The sequence below is a fragment of the Python bivittatus genome, unplaced genomic scaffold, assembly GCF_059951505.1.
Source record: "Python bivittatus isolate LINGU-HERP-01145 unplaced genomic scaffold, Pbiv_v1 ctg000480_np1212, whole genome shotgun sequence".
In the NCBI taxonomy this organism is placed as follows: domain Eukaryota; kingdom Metazoa; phylum Chordata; class Lepidosauria; order Squamata; family Pythonidae; genus Python; species Python bivittatus.
In genome coordinates, this window is record NW_028277075.1 from 69,633,870 (window position 1) to 69,659,501 (window position 25,632).

The 25,632-nt window shown below is 38.7% G+C and overlaps 1 protein-coding gene across 4 annotated transcripts; it reads left to right on the top strand.

Moving 5' to 3' along the window:
• The first annotated feature begins 11,917 nt into the window (after window positions 1–11,917).
• On the top strand, window positions 11,918–25,122 carry VPS37C (VPS37C subunit of ESCRT-I). Of its 4 annotated transcripts, none has more exons than XM_007439683.4 (7): window positions 11,918–12,017; window positions 12,793–12,868; window positions 14,180–14,264; window positions 16,785–16,899; window positions 16,987–17,158; window positions 17,615–17,697; window positions 19,123–25,122. In XM_007439683.4, the coding sequence occupies exons 4-7, from the start codon at window positions 16,807–16,809 to the stop codon at window positions 19,870–19,872; spliced, it is 1,098 nt and encodes a 365-aa protein (XP_007439745.1). In that variant the 5' UTR covers window positions 11,918–12,017; window positions 12,793–12,868; window positions 14,180–14,264; window positions 16,785–16,806; the 3' UTR covers window positions 19,873–25,122. The 4 variants fall into 4 exon arrangements, with proteins under 4 accessions (XP_007439745.1, XP_007439744.1, XP_007439746.1 ...); XM_007439682.4 differs by having other exon boundaries at window positions 11,944–12,081; XM_007439684.4 differs by lacking the exon at window positions 11,918–12,017 and adding an exon at window positions 12,167–12,276.
• Window positions 25,123–25,632: the final 510 nt, after the last annotated feature.

A 25,632-nucleotide genomic window follows, 5' to 3' on the forward strand; every position in this document is an offset into this window, starting at 1 on the left:
GGGTTGCTCTACGTATATATATATATATCTATATCTCCAAGCCTCTCTTATCCTATTTGCATCTCATATAAGAAAGGCAGACATTCCTGATACGATTATCTTTTTAAAAAAATGTCCTTAAGGAGAACTTTCTATGTCATCCATTTCATTTGCATTAAGTTCTTGACCTAAAAACATACTCAGTTGTAGGTGACATTGCAACCAGTTCAAACACTTTGGTACGTCCCAAGAGCAGTAGAGCAATGTTTTCCACATCTTTTCAACAGGTGAACTAAAGGTATAGATGTACATTTTCTTTTTAAAGTAATCTGGACAGAATTTTATTTTTTGTAAAGTAAACAACATAAGGAATTAAAGATAAATTTAATTTTTGCAATTGAGGGCTCCAAATATAGTACGCTCAGGATAGTTCAATTTCCTGAAAGTTCTCAGAAAAGGTTGGTAGCATTGTGCAACATTGCAACTGTTTGCAAAATCCAGAATCTGCAGCTGGTGCAAAATGCAGCAGTGCGGGCAGATCAGTGCACATTACATCTGTGCTCCCCAAGCTGCATTGACTATAATTTGCTTCTGGTTTCAGCTCAAGGTGCTGGTAATGACATATAATGCCCTACATTAATGATGTGACCATTGGTGGCCAGAATCTTCTGTCTGAAGCCAATAGCTTTCTCTAAAACCCATCACTTTTTCTTTCTAGCCAGCTCGGGAAAGCCAAACCAAACCAGAAAGGTTGTGCTAGTCACTGTCACCGAGGCTAGCTTTGCCTGGGCAAATGTATGCTTGGGAAAAGTTGAAAGGAAAGGAAGGCAGGGAATAGATCTATAATCAATCAAAATAGCCCAAATCAATCCTAGGTGCATTTTATACTGGAATCAAATGAATTGGGCTGGTTATCTGGAAATTCCTGAAGACGTTTGGGATGGGAAGTAAAAAAGAGGATGCAATCTTCTATCCCTTGTAAAATGTTGTGCAATAAACGTTTTCTTTCACGAAGCACAAGCCTAATATTCTCAGCTTCTCTCTGGCCTATTTCAAATTCTGCCTAACAGGAAGCGACTCACCCTCATTGTTTTGTTAAGATGTTCTTTCACAATGAGCCCAAGGTTGTTGCAGTGCCGTGGCCCAGATGTCTGCTTGAAATTTGTTGTGTATAACTATTAAACCCAGTTGCAGGGGTAATTATTTCCATTCAGAGCACTCAGGCTGTAGCTTACAGTCAAGATGCTGTTGAATCTGGATGGACAACTGCAAATTAAGTGCTTAGTAAAACAGTGGCTTTGTTGTATCCAAGTTCAAAGTTACCACTAGTATCCTATTCAGTTTAAACGACAGAATTTACTTTCCATTTAGGACAACTGGGAACTTGCTAAGACCCAGCAAATGCTAAGTAATGTGGATTTCTGTGTGTCTCCTGGTAGTGGAAATGCCCAACATCTGAAAGCAACCTTTATTAAAAGTCATTTTACTGTGTTATCTTCACTTTCCATGGAAGCATATCTGCCCTCGATTATCCTATTATATAATATCAAATATTAATTTCAAATAACATTTATCAGTTGCTTCTTGGTACTCTATATTTGTTACTGGGTGGAATCTAATTTTAATTTTTTTCCAGATAACTTTTAACAAATGGAGAGCCTGGATTACAAAGCACAAAAGGGCAAATTTGTTTCAGGGCTGAATTGTGCTTGCTGGTCGTGTTCTGAAGTGACAACGATTCACCTTCCAGCACAAAACAGCAGCATAACCTGTGCATCTCACAAGTACTCAGAGACATGGAGAAACATGTGCCTGATCAATTCCATTTTAGATTGCGGGAGGTTCCTGCACATGCTTCTGGATCTTTCAAAAAAGACTTCTGCAATACAAAAACAAATGACAGGAGAAACGGCCATAACATCGTCTCCTTTATGATAATGCCATTTTTCAGCGCGTGGAGACAGATGATTAGATCTTAAATTTGCAGTGAAAGGTAAACGATGCAGAAGTTTCCCCTGATGTCAGTTGAAATATATTAACTTACTTATCTTTATCAACTGCCCAACTGCAAGTTTTTTTTTTTTTGATAAAATTTTTTATTCTTTACAACAAACACAGAACATACATAAACAAACAAGAACATACAAAGGCATAAAAAAAAACATCTTCCATTTTATACCGTGTGTCAACCAGTTACCAAATCATTGGTGCCCCTTTCATAATCTTCACTCATTTATATAAATTCTCATATCATCTATTCAAAATATACTTGTATACTTATGAATTATCAATTATTAATCATTTGTAGCTAGTCTATAAAGTCATTTATTACAAGAAATTTTAGCTTTCATGATAGGATTTGTAATACATTTTTATTCATTGATTATATATGTATATATATATAATAATTAATATCAAATTTCTATTATAAAATTTCCTAATCCATTACATTACTATATTTTCTCTTCCAACCATTAATAAAACAAATCCCGTATCATATAAAATTGCTTAGCTTCTTACTCTAATTTCAAATATCAATTTAACTCATCTCTGCACATTCCATAATTTTCAATAACTTCCTCCTGCATAGGTACTTTTTCATTCTTCCAATTCTTAAAAGTTACAGTTCTAACCACTATCAAAACATACTTCATTCTTCACTACATGTTTCAACAAGAATATCTCTAGTTTAAAATCTATATGTTACTATGTCCAACCATGTATGAATTTTAGTCTAATATCTTAAAACATTTACAATCAAATACAATTCTTTACTATATATCTCAGTTTTATACCTTATTCAAACGCTTGCATAGTTTTAAGTTCACCCTTTTCATTCAATATCCCAAAATATCTAGCTGTTTATTCCTTTTTCTATATTACTGGATAAGAGAAAGCAATAATAAATGTCCTTTCAAACATTCTACTTTTTGAAGCTTCTGTCAGTTCCATCATTGTTGTATTCCCCTCGTTTTTTCTTTAGGCATCTGGAGTAGTCCAACTGCAAGTTTGTTAATGTAAATTGCTTACACCTAGTTAGAAATAAATATCTTTTACTTTTGTTTATGTAACCTCTCTTGGAGGTCCACCTGGAGAACTGACATTGGGAAAAGTACCTTTATGCTTTTCTGTGGTAGTTGTGGCAGCTTTTCTCTTAATATCTCAGGACACCCCTTAGGTATTCCCGTACCAATTTACCTTTTAGGTATTTTGAATGACTTTGCAGAGCAAGAACTGTTGCTATTGAGATATTTTTTGCTCTTCTTGTTCCTCCAAAGTCCACTTTAATCTCCCCCCTCCTCCATAATAAATTACTTTCTAATTCCTCAAAACCAAGTCAAGATAAAAGCAAATACCCCCATCTTCATACTATTCAGGTTCATCATTTTTCTCTTCTCATTTGATGCCCTCCATACCTACCCAGAAATAAGCACTACTGAAGTCACTGTGATTCATTTTTTCTTTGCAGTGGATATTAATATGACTGTTTTCAGGTTTGTCACTGTTTGCGGGGGAGAAGGGAATGAAGAAAGGGGCATTTTTAAAAGTCTGGAAGCCATAGCAAACTTTTTTTTTCCTTCAGAGAAAGAAGGCGGTGGAGGAGAATATTACCAGTCCCATTTCTATTTGACCAAGTAAGGCAGAAAAAGACAGGAGGGAAACTTTACAATAGCAACAGGAGGTTGATGAAGTGCTATCTTCCTTTCTGCTGCTGACACTCTCTTTTCTTCTTCAGAACGATTGTTCTCTCATTTGTGGGACTGCAATGATATTGTGATTACCTCTGCAGGACTATTTTTCCACGTACGGTTTTAAAATATGTGGTTATTTTTAAGGCTCTTCTTCACAGTGGTGTAAATGTTCGTTCTCTTGTCCTTCTCCTTCTTCTCTTTCTCCTTGTCCTTGTTCTCTCCTTCTCTCCTTAAGTCAGCAGAAAGGTACGCCATTATAATTTATGCCGTCCTAATGACTGCACTCTAATCTGCCTCAGTGATGAGGCTTATGAGTGGTCTTATTCTTACAGCTTTACTGGGGGACAATTTAAAGGAAATGATTGGTGGATCTCTCTGGCTTTGTTTCGTATCTTCACCTTGCAGGAAAACTCACTCTCTAACATGTGGTTAGACAAGTAGGAGCAGGTGCGTGGGATTTAACCATTGTCCAGTCTTCCCGACTGAGAGGTTGCCAGCATGAAGATGTTCTGCAGCAGTAACCTGACCCTTGAGCTTTTTCCAGAACAGCCTGAGTGACAGGTCATTGGGGTAGAGGAGGTGTGTGGAATGAAACAGGCGCATCAAGAGACTTCTCTCCTGCTTCATCCTGGGCCCCTCCTCTATCAATCTGTCAACTGCACTCTTTTTGGACACAGGGGACAGACGGGCAAATTGACAGAACTCTTGTCAATTTTACCCAGCTTCCAAATATCCCAAATCAATTAATGCTGCATGTGGTTGTGGCCAGCAGCACCCAAAACTATCTTGTGGGAGTGCTCAAAATGGTGTTAGAAGGACCTAAAATGCTCCCCTCCTTCAAGCAATAAAAGCAGTATAAATGAAACCTCTTGTCAGCAGAAGCAGTGGAAAGCGTACCCAATCATTTGGGACCAAACCGGCCATCCATTCTTGACAGAACCCACCCCCCTTTCCCAGTTAAACAGACCTTCCATTTGAACAGCTCGAGTCCTTATTTAAACCACAGATATAATCCTGTTTCAGAAGACTGCTTAACAATGCTAAAAACAGGTCTAATGGTTTTCCAGAAGAATCCTAGACTCTGCTCCGTAAGGAGTTCACATAATGCCTGAGGGGTGTTTTGCAAAGGCCAGTCAGTCATCATGAAGGCAGCTGACTCTGCTGAAGCCAGGGGCCTGGACTTTCCAGCAGCCCAAGCCAAAAATGAATATGGAAGGCTGCACTTAGCAACTGGGGGGGGGGGGATGTGTTTGCAGCAGTGGAAAGGCCCCAATAGAAACCAGGTAGATGCTATACCTTGTCACATCATCACCTATATTGTTAACGAGGTATTGTAGAATGTTTGTAGAGTAAGTCTTGTATGGACAGAAGAGGAAAAAAATCCTAAAACAAATAAAGCTAAAGACAAATGTTAGCTGGCTGTGTGGTGGGCTGGGGATGAGGCAAAGGCTGTATTATGTAGCATGTGTCCCTTAAAAGGTCAAAAGGTCAATTTTCATGCTGCAGTTACTGGGACAGGAGGATGATTCCTGAGGTCCCCCTGCTATGTAAGCACACATGTAGACAGCTTGGTTAAAAAATAAGGGCTCGTGACTCGGCATATTCAAGAAGAATCAGCACTAGAAAACATTCCTTTATTAAACCATTTCCCCTGCTTGAGGGAAATAAGACATTTTTTCCATACCCTTAGAAAATCTTTCTTTTCTTCTTCTATAGTTTGTGTTATTGTGTTATTGTAAAACATAAGTAGTGCATTATATTATTTGAGTGCTGACTAGAGATTAACACAAATGTTTAGATAACTTAAACCTTCAAAGATAAAGAAGTTTATATCAATATTAACTACTATTTCTACAATGTCAATGTTGATAAGCATAAAAATGTTAACATTTTGCATTCATAGGTAAACATGGCATGAATAAAAAACTGCAAAATATATCAAAGTATTTGTTATATGATAAAGGTTTCTGTCTTAAGCATAATATTTAATACTAAGCTCTCCACTATATTGTTACTTATTATTGTTTGTACACATTAAAGAAAAAAAGATGAAACAAAACAAGCAATGATGACAGCAAAAAGAAAAAAATAATAATAAAAAGGAAAAAACAGCTATTTGGTTTCATTGCCAGAAAACAGTTATTTGGTTTCTAACTTTCCCCTTTTTGTGCCTCTGCCAATCTGCAATGTTTATAAGCATTTAGGCCCCCTTAGAAGATGGAAAATCTTGGATGGTTTTGAAAATTTGGAGGACTGGATGAACTTGAACACTTTAATTTTTTAATCTTACTAGATCAGTGCCACGTTATAAAAACCTGTCCTGAAGACTGTTGTGGGAAAAATGCCCTCTAAATAAAGAGCTAAAGCACCTGGAGATATTGGAACAAAGTCTAGTTTATTGGTATGCACAAACCTGCAGGGATCACTGGGATCCTGGCCAAAGTAATGCCGAAGAATCCCCAAGTCTACAAAGTCACAGATTATAAACCTTTACAAGAAGATTCTATACAACCCTCATACCAAGAATGCCACATCAGATTAGGTGAGGGAGATTCTGGTGCCTTCAAATATCTGCATTTTCAAAAATGTATCTTCCTCTGCTCTTCTGTTAAAGTCAGAGTTAAAACAGCAATGTAAAATTAAAACACTCCCCCACAGTCACTGCCACCCTTCAAACAATAACATTGAAACAAAACCAGAATGGGAGCCTAGTCACCCACAGGACAGCAGCTGAATGCTTTCTTTCATTTTACGCTAGGGGATAGACGATGGTTCCCAAACAATTTCTGGATTTTGTTTTAAAGGCTTCAGAAAGTGCAGCCATTTAATCTGCAGGTCAGATTTCAGCCACATTATTTGGTTCTTTCATGAATGTTTAGAAACTAAATTGTTCCTGTGTTCAATGCGTACTATTCTTGAGGTATGGATTGATGAAAACACAGAGGGAAGTTTAGTAAGGTGTAAGTTTAAAGTGTATGTCAGAATGAAAGGGCTCAAATGTATGTCAGATAGTTTGAATTGATGTCGCCTAGGTTGTGGATGCATATGAAAATAAGAATCCCTGGGTTGATGCTAGTCGTATGTAATGCTCCAGTGAATGATGATAATGAAAGAATCAGGCATGAGTTTTAAGAAGAAAAAAAAACATGCAACATTCTCAAACAAATGCAATCCAGAAGGAAAAATTATTCTGTAAGATGACACGGATGAGTGGGTGGGAAGGAGATCAGAGAGAATAGAAAAAGTCACTAGCCATTCAGAGATTCAAGAATCAATGAGAATGGTGAGTATATGCTTGGTCTGTTTATTTTGAATATGTGCTTTAAGTTTATTCATACGTACACATGGCAAAAGAATGAACATAAATATAAGAGCCTGACTGATGTGTCTGTTTATGATGAAAGGCTGAAAGAATTAGTGAAGAATACAAGGGTGATGAGTGGTTTTGAATTTGGGACAGACCATTTTTTGGTAATATCAAAAATGGATCTACAGAAAAAAAAATATATGGAAGAAAAGGGAAGAAGTGAAATAAATTAGAATGAAAGAAACTAGAACAACTGCAGGAAGAGAAAGTAAAATTCTTATATGAAAAATAATGTTAGAAGTTAGATTAGCCTCCCAACAGAATTAATGGAAAATAGACATGAAGAAAGATGATGTAGAAGCTGTTGGAACTGAGTGAAAAGAATTTTGTTACAGAGTGCATAGAAGTATGTGGAGCTACATTAATGGGAAATATGAAAAAGGATGCTTGCTGGAAAGAAGACATGTGGATGGGAAAAAAGTGCATATAATGCTGCAAAAATGATATTGTATAATATCTTAAGTGATAAAAAGATAGTTGCAAAGAATGTAAACAAAGATAGCAAGAAAAAAGATAAAAAGAAGCAGAGAAAAATGCAGTCCAATTTTGATGGTAATAGAAATGTTTTGGATGTGGTGAAAAGGGCTTAACAAGGAGTCTCCCTCAGATTATTATTGTTGATCGCACAGTCAGCCAGATGTTTAGACTGGATTTGGCATTTTTATCCACCTATTGAGTCCTTTCCAAGGACCTGGGATAGGCAGATGTTGTTTGATGGTGTTAAAAGGATCGTTGCAGGATGTAGCTGTTCCAAGTAAAGCTGCCTTTTGCAATTGACTGATGGTCATTTTGTCAGTGCCGAGGGTCTTCAAGTGGTGCTCCAGATGTTTTGGGATTGCACCCAAGGCACCTATTACTATTGGTACTATCTTGGCTTTCTTTTGCCACAGTTGTTCTATTTCTATTTGCAGGTCTTTGTATTTTCTCCAATTCTTTCCCATCTGTCCTGCTGTCTCCAGGTATTGCAATGTCCACTATCCAGACTTTTTTGTCTTTCTTATCAACAATTGTTCAGTCTGTGGTGTTGTGTGGCAGGTGCTTGTCTGTTTGAATTCTAAAATCCCAGAACACTGGGATTCTACTTCTTCATTTTCTATTATTTTGTCTGTTTTGTGGTCCCACCAGTTCTTGCCTGTGCACAAATGGTATTTCTTGCAGATTTTCCAATGCACCATTGTTGCTATTTTGTCATGCTGTTGTTTGTAGTCAGTCTGTGCAGTCTTCTTGCAGCATCTAACTAGGTGGTCCACTCCTTCTTCAGTTTCTTTGCAGAGGCGGCATTTGCTGTCTGTTGCTGTCTTCCTAATTCGGGCTTTGTATGCATTTGTTCTTAAGGCTTGGTCTTGTGCAGCCAGAATTAGCCCCTCTGTCTCTTTCTTCAGCTTTCCTGCTCTTAGCCATTGCCAGGTCTTCTTGTTATCTGCTCTGCCTGCTCGTTTTTTTTTTTGTGTGTACTGGCCATGTAATGCTTTGCCTTGCCATGCCTCTTTTCTGTTCTTCATTTGGTCTTTCTTGTAGGCCAGTTTGGTCTCTTTGGTATTCAGTAAGCCTTCATGGTGTATTAGCTACAGTGCATCTTCTTCACTGTCCTTCAGATATTCTTCCAGTGCCCCTTTTTTCTTCTTCAACTGTCTGGTGTACTTGCAACATTCCACATCGCTGCATGGATGAAGGGCATGATTCATTGCCATTACTTTGACAACAAGAAGCCTCCATCAGATGATGATGACGATGATGATGATGATGATGATGATTTATCCTGCCTTTTTTACATACAACTCATTAACATAATACCCCGCCTCCTATTTTCCCCACAACAACAACCCTGTGAGGTGGGTTGGGCTGAGAGAGAACACGACTGACCCAAAGCCACCCAGCTGGCTTTCATGCCTAAGGGAGCCTAGAACTCACCGTCTCCTGCTTTCTAAGTCAGACCTTCACCACTACACCAAATAATGGGATTAAAAATAAAAGTGGTGGAATTATTTGGGGTGAAAGTTAAGAGTGTGTCAGCCCTTCAAAGTAGACAAGGTCAGGAAAGAAGAGTCACTAGCAGTCTTGGAAAGGACTTTAATGTGGTTAGGGTATTGCAACAGAATCCTGAAAGCCTGCCAAAGCCCTCTCTACTTCAACTTATGCCTAACCCAATCAAGGCAGAGTCTCACCCTTTCTACTTTCTCAGAACTGAGGTATCTTTTTTGTAATAGCTCCACATTCTCCTGATATTCCATTACGCTAAGAGAATGGTGGAAATAACATTTTGGAGATTTGTATGGGAATGATGGTGATATGTCAAAGAATGGAACTGAACTCATAAATGTGAATATCTAAGAAAATGGTTGAAAAGGAAATCATAAATGCTGTGAGAATATTGAAAAATCATATGGCTGCAAATACTGTGGTATAACTGGAGAAATGTTAAAATATGGATATGGTTGCTTGAGGAACAGCTGTGTAGACTTGTTCACTGTTATGTGAAGATTGCCTCTATGAATTATGGAATGCTTTAGGTCAGCATGGAACTGAAAATTGGTTGCTGAATGCAGTAAACCCAGTGTATGATAGAAGTAAAGCAAGTGGGAGAATAAATGGAATGTTTAGTGAATGGTTCAACATTGAGCTAGGAATAAGTCATGAATGTGCGATATTCCCTTGGTTGGTTAGTGCATTTATGGATAAATGTATGCTTGTAGTGACATTACAGGTATGCCACTAAGGGACATGAATATATGTGTACTTTTGTATGGAGATGATGTGGTACAGTTAGTTGAGAACCTAACTAGGCAGATTGTATGAAAATTAATGAATCAAAAAGTTAGACATTAATAACAAAATAAGTTAATAAATAAAATAAATACATAAGTAGAGGAATTTGTGTACCTTGATAAAAAATCTAGTAAAGATGGAAAAATGGTCAGAGGAATTTTAAAGTTGTGCACATGATGGTAGAAAGGTAGCACATGGTCTCTTGTGAGAAATGTATTGTTAGAAGGTTGGGGCATGTAGACATTTGTATATATTAAGACATTTAGATGTTTAAACATTTATCTTTATATATTGTATAATATGAAATAAAAGCAGGCCTAGCAAAATGCCAGTATTCCCTTTCCTGTATGTATGGTTAACTGTACTTTAGATTATCAAAAGGTTGCATTCTTGAGGATGAGACCTTTAACACTTTTCAAAATCTCAAGGATGTGTTAATTGCTGACATGGTTTGCCTCTTCCTGACTGGAAAGGCAGCAACTCATGTAAGCAGATAAACTGTCTTGACCTGATAGTCTCTTCTTGTTCAGATGACCCCTCACAAAGAAAGATAAGCGGTCCTGACCTTGTTTCTTAGGGATGTATGTTTACATATGGCTGTTAACACTCAAGGCAATAGAAATTAGTTTACATACAGGAAGGAAGAACCTTATTTGGCATCAGAGAAAGGGGTCCTGGGTAAGGGGAGGAGTATGGATCAAGGTAACTGGCTTTGATTGGATCAGAAAGTCATGACATCTTAACGTGGGTTTGAATGTAACAGAAGGTATATAAGGTACTGTGGGGAGGGGGCCCAGCGCGGCCGCCCACCTAACTGCCTGCTGTCATTGCTTCTGCACTTGGGTGAAGAATAAATCTCCTAACTTCATGCAATTCGTCAGTGTCTTTACTCCCGGCTCAGAAATGGACTTGGTAAGATAACTTTTTCTTCCAACAGTATGTTGGTGGAATAAAGCAAAGTGCAATAAAGTGAGCTTCTGTCCACTTCATTATGTGTTAGATGGAAGTGAGAGTTGGGTGTGTCAGGAGAAATGTTGAATACAGTTGATGCAGTGGGGATGGCATATTTAAGATGTGTGGTTAAACAAAAGATAGGGTCAAGAAGAAAAGGGTGCTGTTATGAAAGTACTAGACTGAATATGAACATGAGTGATCTGGGGCAGGATTAAAATTGGCAAGATGGTAGATGGAATGTTGCAATGCAAGCCCAACCCCTTTTGAATGTGCATGTGAGATGAAATGCATCTCATAGATTCTGTCCCGTTCTGCAGATTCCACTGATCAGCAAAGAAAGTACCAACAGAAGCGAATATGAAAGTAGTTGAGGTGGTTCAGTCACATAATGAATGAGGATCAAACTGCAAAAGGATCAAACTGCAAAACAAATATGTGGAGGACAAGTGATTGGTTGGAAAGAATGGAAAAACCAAGGGAGTCATGGTTGAGTTGGTGAGACTCTCAAGAGGTGAGAAGTTTACAGAACAAAAGGCAATATGTGAAGTGTATGGACTGGAAAAAGCAAACATGATTTGTAACCATGGAAAGGTATGGGGAAGTACTACATATGACATTGGTGTAAACTAGTTTTAGCCATTTCCTTTTCGTATCTTCTGCCTTTCATTTGTATGAATTAGTTCTTACTTCTTTTCTGCATTTTGCATAACGCTGGTTCCTCTGAAATGGAACAGTGTGTTGGTTATGGATGTCATATACTAGATGGCGGCAAAGAGATAAAGAAGAGTAATTCTTTGCTTCCATCCAATGATTGTCCGGATTTTTGCAATGCAGATACCTTTCAGCAGGTGAAATCTTACACCAGGTGAAATAATAAACAGTGAGATCAGAGCGCCGTGAAATGCAAAAGGCAGGAGGACTGTCTTTTACAAAACACACATTGGATGCAATACAGATTTTTAAATTGCATTTAACAGGTTTCTCTCTTTAAGACAAAAACCAATCGCCAACTCCTCTCATTCGACCTCTCGCGTACTAAAACACGCCTCCTTGCCACGTGATGTGACGCGGCCGACACGATGGCTTCAGAATTGAAAGCGCGCCGGTTCATTGGCTCTGCCAGAGGAATAAACCATCTCCTTTCCGGGTGAGAAGGACACTTGAATCAATCCCCCCCATATTCATGAATAGTAATCTGAGCGAACCATTGAGCAGACGCAATTTCCGACTTTTTCCCGGAAACACTTCACTTGCCGGGGGTACGTTCTTCTATTCTCTGCTCTTTTCCTCCTCCTCCTTCACCCCCGCCTGGGCTTTTCGCAGGTAAATCATTATTGTTAGGGAGCTTAATCGCTTAACCCTTTCTCGCCCTGTCTCGCGAGAAAACAGGAAGCCCTTCGGCCCGTCCTCCTCTTTGGAGCGGCGGAGTCAGCGGGTGGAGGGTCGCTGTGTGTCCGCGCGACGCCTTCCCTTTCTCCCGGATGGCCCTGCGCGTGGCAGTCCCGCGCGGATCAGCTGGTGATGGGGCGGCGGGGACAAACAATGCTTGCCTTGCTAACCTCGCGCTCTGGGGAGGCTGCTGGCATTTGCTCTGCTCTGCAATGCTCCACTCTGCGCTGGGAGCCTCACACCGAGTTAGGGAGACCCTTCTTGGGGGTCTCGGGTTTAAAACAAACTTCCTCAGTCTGGGGATCTCCAGGTGCAAGTCCCACGTTTGATCGGGTTTACTGGGAATTATGGGAATTGTAGTAGATTGTTGTGATACAGCGTATTGGGAAGGCACAAGGTTGGGGAAAGGGTGTATTACGTCCTAGTACTGAAACAGGTTCCAGGGTAAATGTTTAATTCACGTGAAAAAAAAAACCTCATTTGAGTATATTAATACACTTGGAAGATGTGTGCCAGTTAAGTTTTTGTTTTATTGTACTGTAATTTGTTTGTCACTGAAATTGAGGTTAAGAGAAAAGGTGACTGTGATACTGTACTATAAATGTTCAGCTTGGGATAAGCTTTATTGTCATTTATCTCACCCAGCACCAAATTCATCTGTCCTGTAGCCCCGTTGGACACCAGGTGGCCTCTTCGCATTTGTTACTGGCATCATTCTGAGGTATATGCTTCATGTATCTTTTAGGGTACAGAGAGCAACTTCCATGGAAATTAAATTTTTGCAGACAGATGTCATTTTTTCCACTGGTGATTGATAACTGATTTATCTCCTTTTGCTATTCTCAAGTGTACCATGAACGTTATTTCCAGTTTTATAGGTATTAGGATCTTTAGGATGATAGACATATCGGTAGCTAATATTGGCTTGCATCTGTTTAGCAAAAACTGTTATGGATTAATTTTGCCACTCTCATAGAATTATTTATTATAAAGATGGCTTTCTATCTTGTGTAGGTGGTCTGCAAAGACTTGAACAAAACAAGTATTGTTAGCTTGATTGAACTGAGGCATGCGAGGATATAAGCATAAGTGTCAATTAGGAAATGTGGAAGGATCTGTGCAAGCATGAATAGAGACACCCCTGAAATATAGTTTGCACATGAAATGATTTCACATGCTCCTCTTTTCCAATTAGACAACTTCTCCCTGGGGCCAAGGGTATTGGTAAATAAAAGTAGATGATGCTGTGGTTTTATCATTATAAATAAGAGAGCTATTTCCTGATTTAATCATGCTATCTTCAAATTCTATTTTCATTGTTTGTATTTTTATGTTTGGTGGGTGTTCATTTTTATTGTTTTTATGGAATTTTGTACCAGGGATATTTTATCCGATTTATATTCTGTGTAAGCCCCCAAGAGTCTTTTGATTGCAGTGGGATAGCAATGTGATTAATAATTAAATGTTGTATAGGAAGAACTGGGGAAGTTGCCTAAATGTTTATTCAAGAAGGAACTGAAGGCTTTCTGACCTGCACATTTTTCTCAAAATATTAATTATACTGTGTGCAAACAAGTTGTCAGAAGTACACTTTCATTTTCAGGTTATATGTAAAGCATCCTAGTTGTTACACATAATAAACTTAGAGTATGAAGCAGTGTTCACTACAGGTAGTACAACCCAAATATTACTTGTAATTATAATTTCTCCTTAGCCAGAAGGATATTTAGTACAGGTGGTTCCCGGGTTAAGAACGCCTGGGTTACAGATGACGCATAGTTAAGAACGGAGCCTACTGTAGTAAAATTCGAGTTAAAACACAATGATTTGAGTTAAATATACAATGGTTTGAGTTCATGACACAATGCTACTTATACAATATTATACAATAATACTGTTCTGGCTTACATACAAATGCATCTTAAGGACAGACCTTGGGAATAGAACTCGTTCTTAAACTGGGGACTGTGTATTCACTTTGGGAACCATGAAGGCAAACACAAGCTTGACTTTTTTTGTTGTTTTTTTGCAGATACTGATGCTGACTCTTCGGAGACAAGTCTGTGAGACATTTTGGTTGAACCAAAGATAGAACAATCAGTAGCAGATAGTAACAGGTTATATATAATTTTTCACAATTGTTTCTTTTATATGTCCTGCTACCCATGAATTCTGTCTGGTTTCCAAGAGCCTGAGATAGTGCAGTTAAAAAAAAAAGAAACTATATGTGATAGCTGGTGATCCATGATTGAATTTCTTTGCTTTTTAAAAATCTATTGTAGAAATAATTGGATCTCTGTCTTTCTGTGGTTTAACCCTTCCCTCATGCCATTTTCTTATGAAATTCATCCTTCGTAGCAATGATTTTGACTACCAAAATAATGTATATATTTCCTGAAGAGAAAAGTTACATGTTTAGGAATATTATTTATTTACTTATTTATTTGTTAGAGCGGTATTCCAGCTTTCCTCAAAGAGCTTAAGGCAGCTTACATAGCTCCCTCCTTTCATTTTATCCCCATCCTCTGAGGTATTCTCTCCCTGGTGCCCTAGCTCTATGGTGTTCAGTCATGGATCTCCATGATATCATATGTGACCATGAGGAAAGCTGTTTAAAAAAAGCTGTGGAGACAGAATAATAACAATAAGCTTTGTTTGCAAAATCTGTTTACGTATGGAAGACGTCAAATTGTCTCGTAGTGGGTCACAAAAGACTATTGTATCCAGGATCAATCACAATGGGAAACTGCATTGGTTGTAATTTTTATTGTACAGAGAAGCTGCTTGTGTGAGTATTAAACCACAACAAGGTTTGGAAAGATGTTGTGGTAGCACTAAAGGGCCGATACTTACATAAATCAGTGGGAAAAATAGTAGAAAGTAACAAGAAGCCTGAAAAGTGTGTTCTGATTTCTAATTTCTGTAGAAAAACCAAGAGTGGTTGTCTGTCTTGACTTACCATGTGCTTTGTTATAATGTCCGTGAGTAATAATAATGATTCAAAGGCTTCATCTTTCCCATTAGGATGCATTTTGGAGCTATAATTTTCAAAAGAGAGATAAAGATTTATTTAGTTATTTTGAACAGAAAAGAGTTCTTTCATGCCAGTAGTACATTGTACATTTGCCATTGTGTAATGACTAGGGAAATACAATGAAAAAAATACTCTGAATTTCCTTTGTTCTAAAAATAAAAGCAAGTGATTAAACAGGATTCTGAACAAGAGAAGATGAATTAAAGAGGTTTTTTTTAATTACTTTGAAAATGAAGGAATGTTATATATGCAGATATTTATCCTAATCCTTTTGCTAAAGTACTGGTCAGCATAGTATATTTCTGAACAATTTGTATTCTTATTTCTGCTTTTTTCCCTTTAGCTTTGGTTGCTAAGGTTGCAGTGTTAGACTGAGCCATATCCGAAAACTCCCTGCTGCACAAGAGTGTTGCAAATTCTTAAACTGATCCTACTTGTTTAGGATGGCAACATTCAAATGGAGACTGTTTTGCAAAATCCCCTTCCTGTTTTTCAGGCATTACCTTCCCTGTCTAGCCACCATTCAGTCCATAAAGCTACATAAACCATTGCTGGTCACTTATTGGGTATTCTCCCTGAAACATAATTTGAAGCAGAAGTTATTTAGAGTATTTTAGTTCACCTTTGTCTTTTCATTTCTTCCTGTTACTTAGTTTTTGGAAGATTTATGTTTTCTTTTTTGACCATCTTTAATCACACATAGAATGCTGAACAGTATTCCCATGTGCTTTAGGCACAGGTGGAGTGGTGAGATAATATTTAATTGGGCCCGTCTTGCCTTTTGTGGAGATTTAAATCATTAATTAAAAGTGGCTAAGTTATGAATGAAACCAGGCCTGCAGTAGTCCTGATTAAAAGCAGGAGGCTGGAACTGATGACCCTGGAGGGGAAGGAGATGGATAACTGAAACTAGATTGTTGCCTTTCCCTGGCGTGAATGGAGACAATATAAAAAGTATTGTTTATGTTAGAAGGTGCTAGTATCAGTAGAAGGAGGTGGGCTTGGAGCCTTTGTAAGAATGCAGAATTTAGAGGCTTTGGGTCAGATCATAATAAGGTCACCCCATGATGTTGTCAGTTGCTATACTCTGGCTGCAAAGGTCATGCTATGATTTACAAAATTGTCTTTATTATTCCTATGTAACATATCAAAAGTATATAATCTGTAGCCTTGCTTTGTTTGGGGCTCTTCTGCAGTCCTTTGGCAAAGAGCCCAAGGATCACAGTAATTTGTGCATGCCAATAAAGTATACTTTGTTCCATCTATCTCTGGTTGCTTTGTCCCTCTTTTAAGGTGGGCATTTTTCCCACAATACTTTGTATGATATATTCAGCTACATATAAATGCACAGTGTATGGCCTTAACAGGCAGAGTCTTCTGTTATTGGTCTGGCACTTATATGTAAAATTACACTTCACACTAATATACATAAGTGGAGAAAGGATGAGTGAGCAATTATTGTGCTGTCCTGTGATATAATTTTTGCCTGTGAATATGGCTTACAGAAACTGACAGTGACAATGTCCAAATTGCCCTGCAACCAAATATGCTTGGAGGATGTTATGAAATTACTAATCACCTTCTTTTTCTCTTAATCCCAAAGGAATTGATGAGCTCCCCCAAAGATGGAGACATTCAGAGACAAGACTGTAGATGAATTGAAAGAACTACAGGAAAATTTGGAAGAGATTGAACGGTTGGCATTGGAGTCTAATGAGGTAATCGTTCATATACATGAAAGTTATGGAAGAGAGAAACCATTCTTTTTAGAAGGAGCTATATTTGCCTAACATTTCATTTCTCAGGTCCAGAACATACAGTTGCAAAGGGAGATGGCTCTGGCTACAAATCGTAGCCTGGCAGAGCAAAACCTGAAGTTCCAGGACCCTCTGGAAGCAGGACGTGCAAACCTCTCTGACCGATATCGAGATCTGCAAAAACTGATGGAGCGATGCCAGAAGCAGAAGTCAAAGCTGGGTAAATTTTCAGATGGCTGTGGGTGGTAGGGATAGAGGTGGAATAGTTAGCCAATGGGCTTTTTCTAGCCAAGATAACTTCTTACATTTCCTTCTTCTTGGTCTTGGGACCTGGAGTGGCTATAGGGTACAGTTGGCACCTCCTCATCTGGACACATTTGTTGGTGCCACCCAATGGTCAAGCCTGCACAACATTATGGTGTCAGTGACCATCTTGTCCATCAAAAACTCTGCACTTGTAACAGATTTTTTGTTTTTAATTGGTCACTTTCCCTTCTTCCCCCTTGGTTATGGCTTCAGATTCCATGACAATAGCTCTTAAAGCAACATGATCCTTGTTTCAGAAGCTGGTAGCTTTCATGTATATGTGCAGAACCAGGTGCTGCTGCTTGCATTGAAGTGAAGAAGAGAAGTGCATTTTTGTGTAATTTTTAGGTGTTCCATTTTTTTGTCTCAGAGCAATTCTCAACGGCAACACAGCCTGATACCCTGTTAAATCTTCTGAAGGTGGAAGGGCAGAAAATTGAAGAAGAGTCTGAGGTTAGTCCGTGATTTAAACTCAAGACAGAATAATTTATTTTAACAGGTTTTAATGGTAGAAATTGAACTTTAAAAGTCAGCTCCAGCTGAGCTTTCCCACATTTTGTCCTTGTTAGAGAGCACAAGCAAATACCTGTGATATTTATATGGCCCTAAAACATCCTAAATTTACCCCTAAAATTTGTATCTGTTATGTCTGAAAATCCCACTGGGCTAGCAATCGTAAACATGGAGTTTATTTCCTCCTCCTCCTCTTCCTCCCTGTTTCTCCCAGATATTTTACTTGCAATAAATAATCAGTATTTTTCCATTAGCTTTTGATCCTTCACTGTACACATAGCAGCTGACCATTTCTCAAGTGTGCTCAGTGAGGCATCAAAAGGAAGTGTTTAAAAGTCTGTTAGTATCATCTCAGCTATTTTGAAGATTGTCTCACCTAAGCAAACTTTGCTGGAAAGGCTAATTGAGGCTAGTCACTTAAGCATGAACAGAGTACAAAATAAAATATAGCAAGAAACAGGTTCTCTGCATTATGTAGGAATGAAAGGCATTTTACCAGAATTTGCATCATTTATCTCAAATCCTTCATGCCTGTAACTTATGTTCTGGTCTCATGCATCTTCCTTTTCCTTTCTCCATTTGTGTCTGATTGTGGACAAGAATAAGCATTTGTTTTTCCTTGTGTTATCTTACCACTTGCAGGGAAATTGAATAGCCTCTGACTTGAATAAGGAAGCCTCATTGTCAGGAATTAGAATATAGGTAGTCCTCGGGTTACAATGGTAGTTGGGACCAGAATTTCCATCGCTAAGCGATGCTGCCATAAAGCGTGACATCATGTGACCGTATCATTTAGTGATGGCAATCCCATAGCTGTTGTTAAGTGAGGTTTGCAGGTCATTAAGTGAGGAACTCCTTGCAACTTTCTGCTGGCTTCCTGCAAACAAAGTCAGTGGGGAAGCCAGCAGGAAGTTGTAAGTCCCAGGTGGCTCACAAGCAGGCCAGCAGATAGATAAGTGGTTGCTGCGGGGTGGGGGAGGGTGTGCAAGGGTGTGGCCTGGCATAAGTGCAGCAAGGCTTGGGTGGTTGTTGGCAGGCATGGAAAACTTACCTGAGCAACTTGTGACCTTTCCTGCCGGCTTTCCCATTGACTTTGCTTGTGGGGAGCTGGCAGGGAGGGTCACAAATGGCGATCACGTGACTGCAGGGTGCTGCAACCTTGTAAGCGTGAGCTGGTTGCCAAGTGCTCAGATCACAATCATGTGACTGCGGGGAACTTCAAGAACTGGTCATAAGTATCACTTGTTCAGCACCACTGTAACTTTGAACAATTGCTGAATGAGTGGTCGTTAACTGAGGACTACCTATATGTTGTCTCTATTGCAGATGGAAGCATTGCTTTAATTATTATTTTTTTCATTCCAGATGATGGCTGAAAAGTTCCTGGAGGGGGAGGTGCCTTTGGAGACATTTCTGGAGCAGTTTTCCACCATGAGGAAATTGTCTCATCTACGGCGAGTAAAAGTGGAGAAACTTCAAGAAGTGCTGCAAAAATCTCAATCCTTGCCAGAGCCAGCAGATGGCAATGAAATTAACCACCAGTCTCCTTCCCACATATCTTCTGGACCTATAAGTCAGCAGCCACAGAAAAGTTCAGTTGGGGAACCACCCTTTCCTTTACCTTATAGTATAGCACCTTGTATTCCAGCAGGTCCTTCAGCTCATGGGGGTCTCCTGCCAGGTCCATTTGCAGGAACACCAGTTACAGTGGGACATGCTGCGTCCTCTCAACCAAGTGTCCAGCCCCCATTTCCATATAAACCACCTGGATACCCACCTGTTCCTTCAAGTAATTCAGTGCCCCAGCCTCAGACAGGTGACCTGTCTTCACCATCCAGGTACTCTTGGTCTCCATCCAGAACACCCTCTTCTGGACAAGGATATCCACAGCTGCCTCTCAGGGCTCCATCTGTAGCACCAGGATTCCCTCAGCCTATGCAGCCTCCCTATTTTCCATCAGGAGGAGGGCCACCATGCCCTTATCCCACTCAGCCTGCAGCAATTAGCTTCCCTGTTCCCTCCCAGCCTCCATATCCCACAGGTCCAAATCCCTCCTTTGGGTATCTACCACCACCACCTCTTCCTCCTCGGGGCCATACTTGGACTGGATACTAGACCAGCTTTCCAGACAGTATTCTTTTACATGGTAGCTGAAGAAATGATTTCTTGCTAGCTAATGAGCCCTGAGGTGAAAATTGGGGAGGATAATACTGAGAGACATATTTACGTGAGCATTACATTGATGGAATAAATGATGGAATAATATTGTTAAGAGCTGCAAAGGAAGGCCGCTGTTTGATGGTTCTGTTTGTAAGTAAGTAAGTTTGTAAGTAGGCAGCCTCTAATGGAAGCAGTACTGGCCAAGCATTTGGTTCAAGCCATAGTATAAAATACACATAGACCCAGAGCTCTTACTTAATGTATCATGGCACCGTGCTTGCTAAGCTCTTTCAGGCAAACTTAATTGACAACAACCTGGATCTGGTCCTTGGTCTGTGTGTGTGTGTGTGTAGTTTTCTAATTTAGTATGTTAGAATATATTAAAAGTTCTATACTGTATACCTATATTCTTAACACAGAATCTTTGATGGAGAAATTGGTCAATCTTTTCTGAATGCTTTCTAAAGAAGAAGTCTCTAGTTTCTCTTGGCATAAGAAAGTACTTCCTTGACAGTAATGATATGTTTGTTAACTCCACAAAGAAAGACATAGTCTTCACCTGCTCCTAGCTCCAGCAGATTGCTGATCAATTGCTGGATATTCCCATATAGAACCGTTGGAGAACCCTTGTCAATCTAAGGGAGCATGTTTCTTCATAGGACTGTGCACTAACAGCACTGGATGAGGCCAGCACCAGAAATGGATGAGGCCAGAACCATTTTGCTCCCTCATTCTCATTGTCCGCCCATTTTGCAACTTATGGGGAGAGTTAGCTTCCCACAAAGTCCCAAGCTGCTCCCCTATTCCACGCTGCGATTAGGTTTTTTGAAAAGCTGCCATTGCCTAGATTCTCCTCTTTCTTCCATAACAGTTAACTAACTTGCACCTTTTTGATTTCATACCCTGGAACAAGCCTTACCATGACTTCTTCAGTCCATACTGTACCCTTTGAACAATTACTCTGTGTTTTGTTTGCCATAAGGAACTTGTCTTCTTGACATTGCTTGGCAGTTGGTTAGCATTATTGACTTAGAGAAAGCCAAATCACTATGCATTTTTATACTGGGGAATAATGAATGAAATAATGTCCTGCTTTCATCATTGAGTGTGATGACCTTCTCAGGAATTTGGATTTGTAGCTTCCAACATATCCAGATCCTTTTCTTTAATAATCTCTTAATTTAACAGAGAATGTAGGAAACAGAGGCATTTCCCATCTTTTTGTTCATTGTTCCACTTCCTTTGGCTGACAAAGAGAAACACTGGCTATCAGTTGATAGAATACAGGAGATGCAATGGAAAACAAAATAGTTTTGCTAAGCACTTTATCCTCTTGCTTGTCTGTAATTTATTTTTTAAAAATAATAGATTTGACTAAGTTGAATGGCTTTCAGATTTGATGGAAGCAATTCCATATATGTAACTGATTATGGTAATAAAATGTGATGAACTGCATAGAATCACATGTTTATGACTTTTGGAAATGAGGCTATAGCTAATTTATACTTGAAATTTTGCAACATGTTCTCTTTGACTTATATTGTATCAGTAAGGCTCTTCATTATTCATCTCACATATTCATAACTCTTTTGTACTATCTGACCTTTATCTTTAACTCTAATTTACTTAAAGATATATTTTTGTGACTCTATCTTCCCCATGGACTAATAAATTTAACCCATCTCAGTTATTTTTAACATTGAGGCACCTCTATTCTCTACATTTTAATTTCCATGATTCATTTCCTCCTCCTTTATTATTCTGTTACTGTCATCCCATTCTCTTTATATCCTTCTGTTCCAGTATAATTAAATTACTGCCCAGCCAATAATAATTTAAATATTTAACTCCTGCTTTTCTCAACTTTGACCTAACATTCATACCTATATATGCATCACATTATATTCTCTTTGTGGCTAAGCAACTTTATGTAATGTGCAGAAAGGAGTAAGAAATAGGTGAAGAAATTAAAGACAGGAGATAGAAAAGGAAATAGCTATAATTTACATGAACACCACTCACTAGACTTCCCCCTGTCTTTGTATCCTTGCAAATGATCTTTGCTTCCACTGTTCCCATTCATCACTTCATATGTAGCCTTTTGCTTTTTAACCTTCTCACGCCTCTCTTTATTCAGACCATCAGTTCTAATCAATCATTGACTTTCAGTCTTCCCCTTACTCTCCAGCCTTTCATTTTTTCATCATGTATTTATTTTGAGATTTGATTCTGATTCTCTCCATAAATAATCAAATTGCTCAACCAAATTACTTTCATATTATTCCCGTTTGGATTCAGTCCACATTCATTTAACACCCTTCACTGTTGACCATATGTCTTCCTTTACTGCATATAGTTATTAAGTACGGTACTCCATTCCAGCTGCATCCAAGTTTTTATATTTCTCCTAACATACCCACCTCTCACTTCTGTACAGCAAAGTGGGCAGAAGCAAACTTATATGTAATCATTCATTCCTCACAATATAACACTTGGGGGCCACTATTCATCAGCATTTGTCCTAAAGTGTCTCCATTTTCCCATATTTAGTAAGCATTCCACCAAAGTTCACAAATATATTTGCTTGCTCTAGTTTTTCTCCATTTATATAGCTTGCAGTCATTCACTCCATTTTCTCTGTCAAACACAATCACCTTAATCTTTGATACATTATTTTTCAGAACCATGCCCCTTGTAGCATCACATAGTGTAACTAATTGACTGTAAATCATTCAGATGTTTAATCAACAACATAACATGGACTACATAAAAAAAATGACTCATTAACTAGTTTACCTCTCAATGTCACCATTACTTATGCATTTATCTATAAACACATTAAGCAATCAAGGACATCACACACCCTTCTCAATGTTCCAGCTCTTTATCATAATTTGTGACCCTCAAGGAACTTGAAGTTTTGACTTGTCTGGGAATGCATGAAGATTCTGTCACTTCATCCCATGCCAACTTAATGGGTATGATGTCAGGTTATTACCCTAGAGTAAATAATTTCTCAGTGAGAATATGCACTTGACAGAGCGCAGCTTGACTGTGTTTGTAATCCGCGCAACCTACCCAGAGCGCACACCTGTAGGGTGTGGCAGCATGACAGCACAAACCACTGTATATAATAAAGTGCACCATGGGTTATAGTGTGGCTGGTGATAGGAGTTGTGGCTGGTGGAGTTCTGGGAAGTAATTAGGGATTTGCAGGTTGGTGGTGTACATTCTGTATATATTGTACACTAAACATCTGTGTGCAAGTTTTCTACATTGGACTGTGGACTGTTTATTTTGTGTCACGGAGCACCACTGCACGGAGTGTACACTGCACACCCTGACATATGATTCCAAGTTTAATGTTCTCTTCCTTAATAAAAGGTGGGTGTTCTTAACCAAACAATTGGTTGATCAAACCACCACAGAAGATTTTGCAATATCATGCTGAAATTCTTAAAGTCTGGGAGTAGTATATCTTGTCACTCAGTAATTTGAAGGCTAGAATTTGTGCCCTAGTAAATCTGCAATAAACATAAAAGATGTGAGCCCTACATCACTTTTGAAGGGCATTTTTAATTATGATGAAATACTGAGTCTTTCTTTGGGATCTTTATGGAATGCATGATAAACATGATACTATGTCAATTTGTCATTTACACTATATGCATTTGTATAATTTTTCCTCTTTTTGCAGGGGTGGTGGTAAATACAGCAAGGTCCAAGTTCCAATTTGTAGAATTTAAAAATGACAGCCTATGTGGTCTGCCTCTAATGTCTCTCTCTATTTTTCGTAGGGTTTTTTCCCCTAGATTTTGTTGTGTTTCTCTATTTTTCTAAAGGAGCTAGGATTGCAGAAGTAATTTCATTACACTTCCAGAGAAGTCTTAAGTAATTTTTCAACAGAGAGCCATTATTCCTTAAGGAAATACCATATCATATCTTAGTTATACATGGTTTAGATTACTGCAATGCACTCTACATGGGTCTACCTTTGAAAAGTGCCTGGAAGGCTCTGTGGCTGTAAAATGCAGCAGCAAGGCAGCTAATTGGTGCGTGATACCTGATGTGTAATGTTCCTGTTGGAAGACTGGTCTATTTGCCCATTGTTTTTTAGACACAATTTAAAGTAATGGATTTAACTTCTAGCTTAGAAGTCAGATATCTAAAGGATAATTATCTTAGCATGAATCTATCCAGGTAGTAAACTCAGCAGAAGAGGCCCTCCTAGATGGCCCCTTAGATTAGCTCGTGTCCCTCCCAACCTTCGTTTGGAACGCACTCCCTTGGACGTTATGCTCAGTCCGAACCTTCCGATTTAACCAGGGATTTTTATTTTGAGTTACATGAATCTTTATTATAATTGTTTTGTGGGAATTGAAGTATTTTTGTTATTGTTAGCCACATTAAGTGAGCTTTGGGCAGAAATAAAAATATATTTTCCTACTAAAGGTAATAATAATTATTTATTATTATTTAATCGATTTAGGCACCACCTGACTTCCCAAACCACTCTGGGGAGCTCACAATACAGTATAGCAGAACAGAATGAGAAAATAAAACAACACAGTACAAGATAAGTAGCCAGATCTTCCATCTTGTTTATTTAACAAAACTAATCTACAAAATGCGTGCCACACAGGACTTCCATCCACTCTAATCCAAGGCCTGGGAGAACAGCCGAGCCTTAAAAGGCCTCTGGCATGCCAATGGAGTAGAGCCACACAGATTTCAGGGAGGACCATTCCACAGGGCAGGCGCCGTGACAGAGAAGGCACTGCTCTTGAATGGGGAAGTGCTAACCCATCCAAGGTTAGAGATGGAAAATCCCTGGATCCAGGTGGCCCTACAATCCACAGCCACTCAGAATTGCTAGGATTAAGTTAAAGCTGGTTCCTCCCCTATCCATAAAATTGGGGGGGGGGAGGAGGCATAAAAACAGAAATTTTGATGAGTTTGATATGTTCTTTAATTTGTATCACTCCACGGAATGTGAGCAAGAAGAGACATTTGTTCAAAAGTGCGGGATGCTAACATTAATCAGTTGTATTTGAAATAATCCATTTTAGATCAGTATAGATAATATTATTGTGAAAATTGTTTGTAGTTGCATACAAGCTCAGATAAGCTTAGCTGTTCCATTTTCTGATTAATTGCATACTTGATTGCTTCTAATTCAACACAAATCAATTGAACAATCAACTGCTAGAGAACAGGCTTCAAGATTCCAGTTGATGTACTGGTTAAAGAAAAAGTTTTTTTTAAAGGTTTGTGGTTACAATCTTATGTCCAAATGCTGTTTTCAAAGTCAGAACAACATATTTGGCCCTCCCTCTCCCTCTCTCTTCATTGCTCAGATAAATCCACTTGAAAAGTGGTGGCTGACCTATCATTTTTGAAACCAAGTGAGGATATGAATACCAATCTCTCCAGCACAAGAATCATTTCCTAACAAGTACAGTATACCGGCCCTTTTTAAAAAGAATTACAGGAACGTAACAGTAATAGACAAGCATATTTTCAGGCACTTGAAAAGTTCAAAATATATATTTTTAAGTGCTCTGGGCCAAGACGGGTACGCTATTTGAACTTTCCAAATTAGGCTGAAACTCCATAGTTATTTAATAGGTTTTAATATGGTATGGGCTTCCAAAGACTTTTATAGGAGGAGATCCATGTTAATCTATGGTGTAAAAAAAAAAACAACCAGGAATC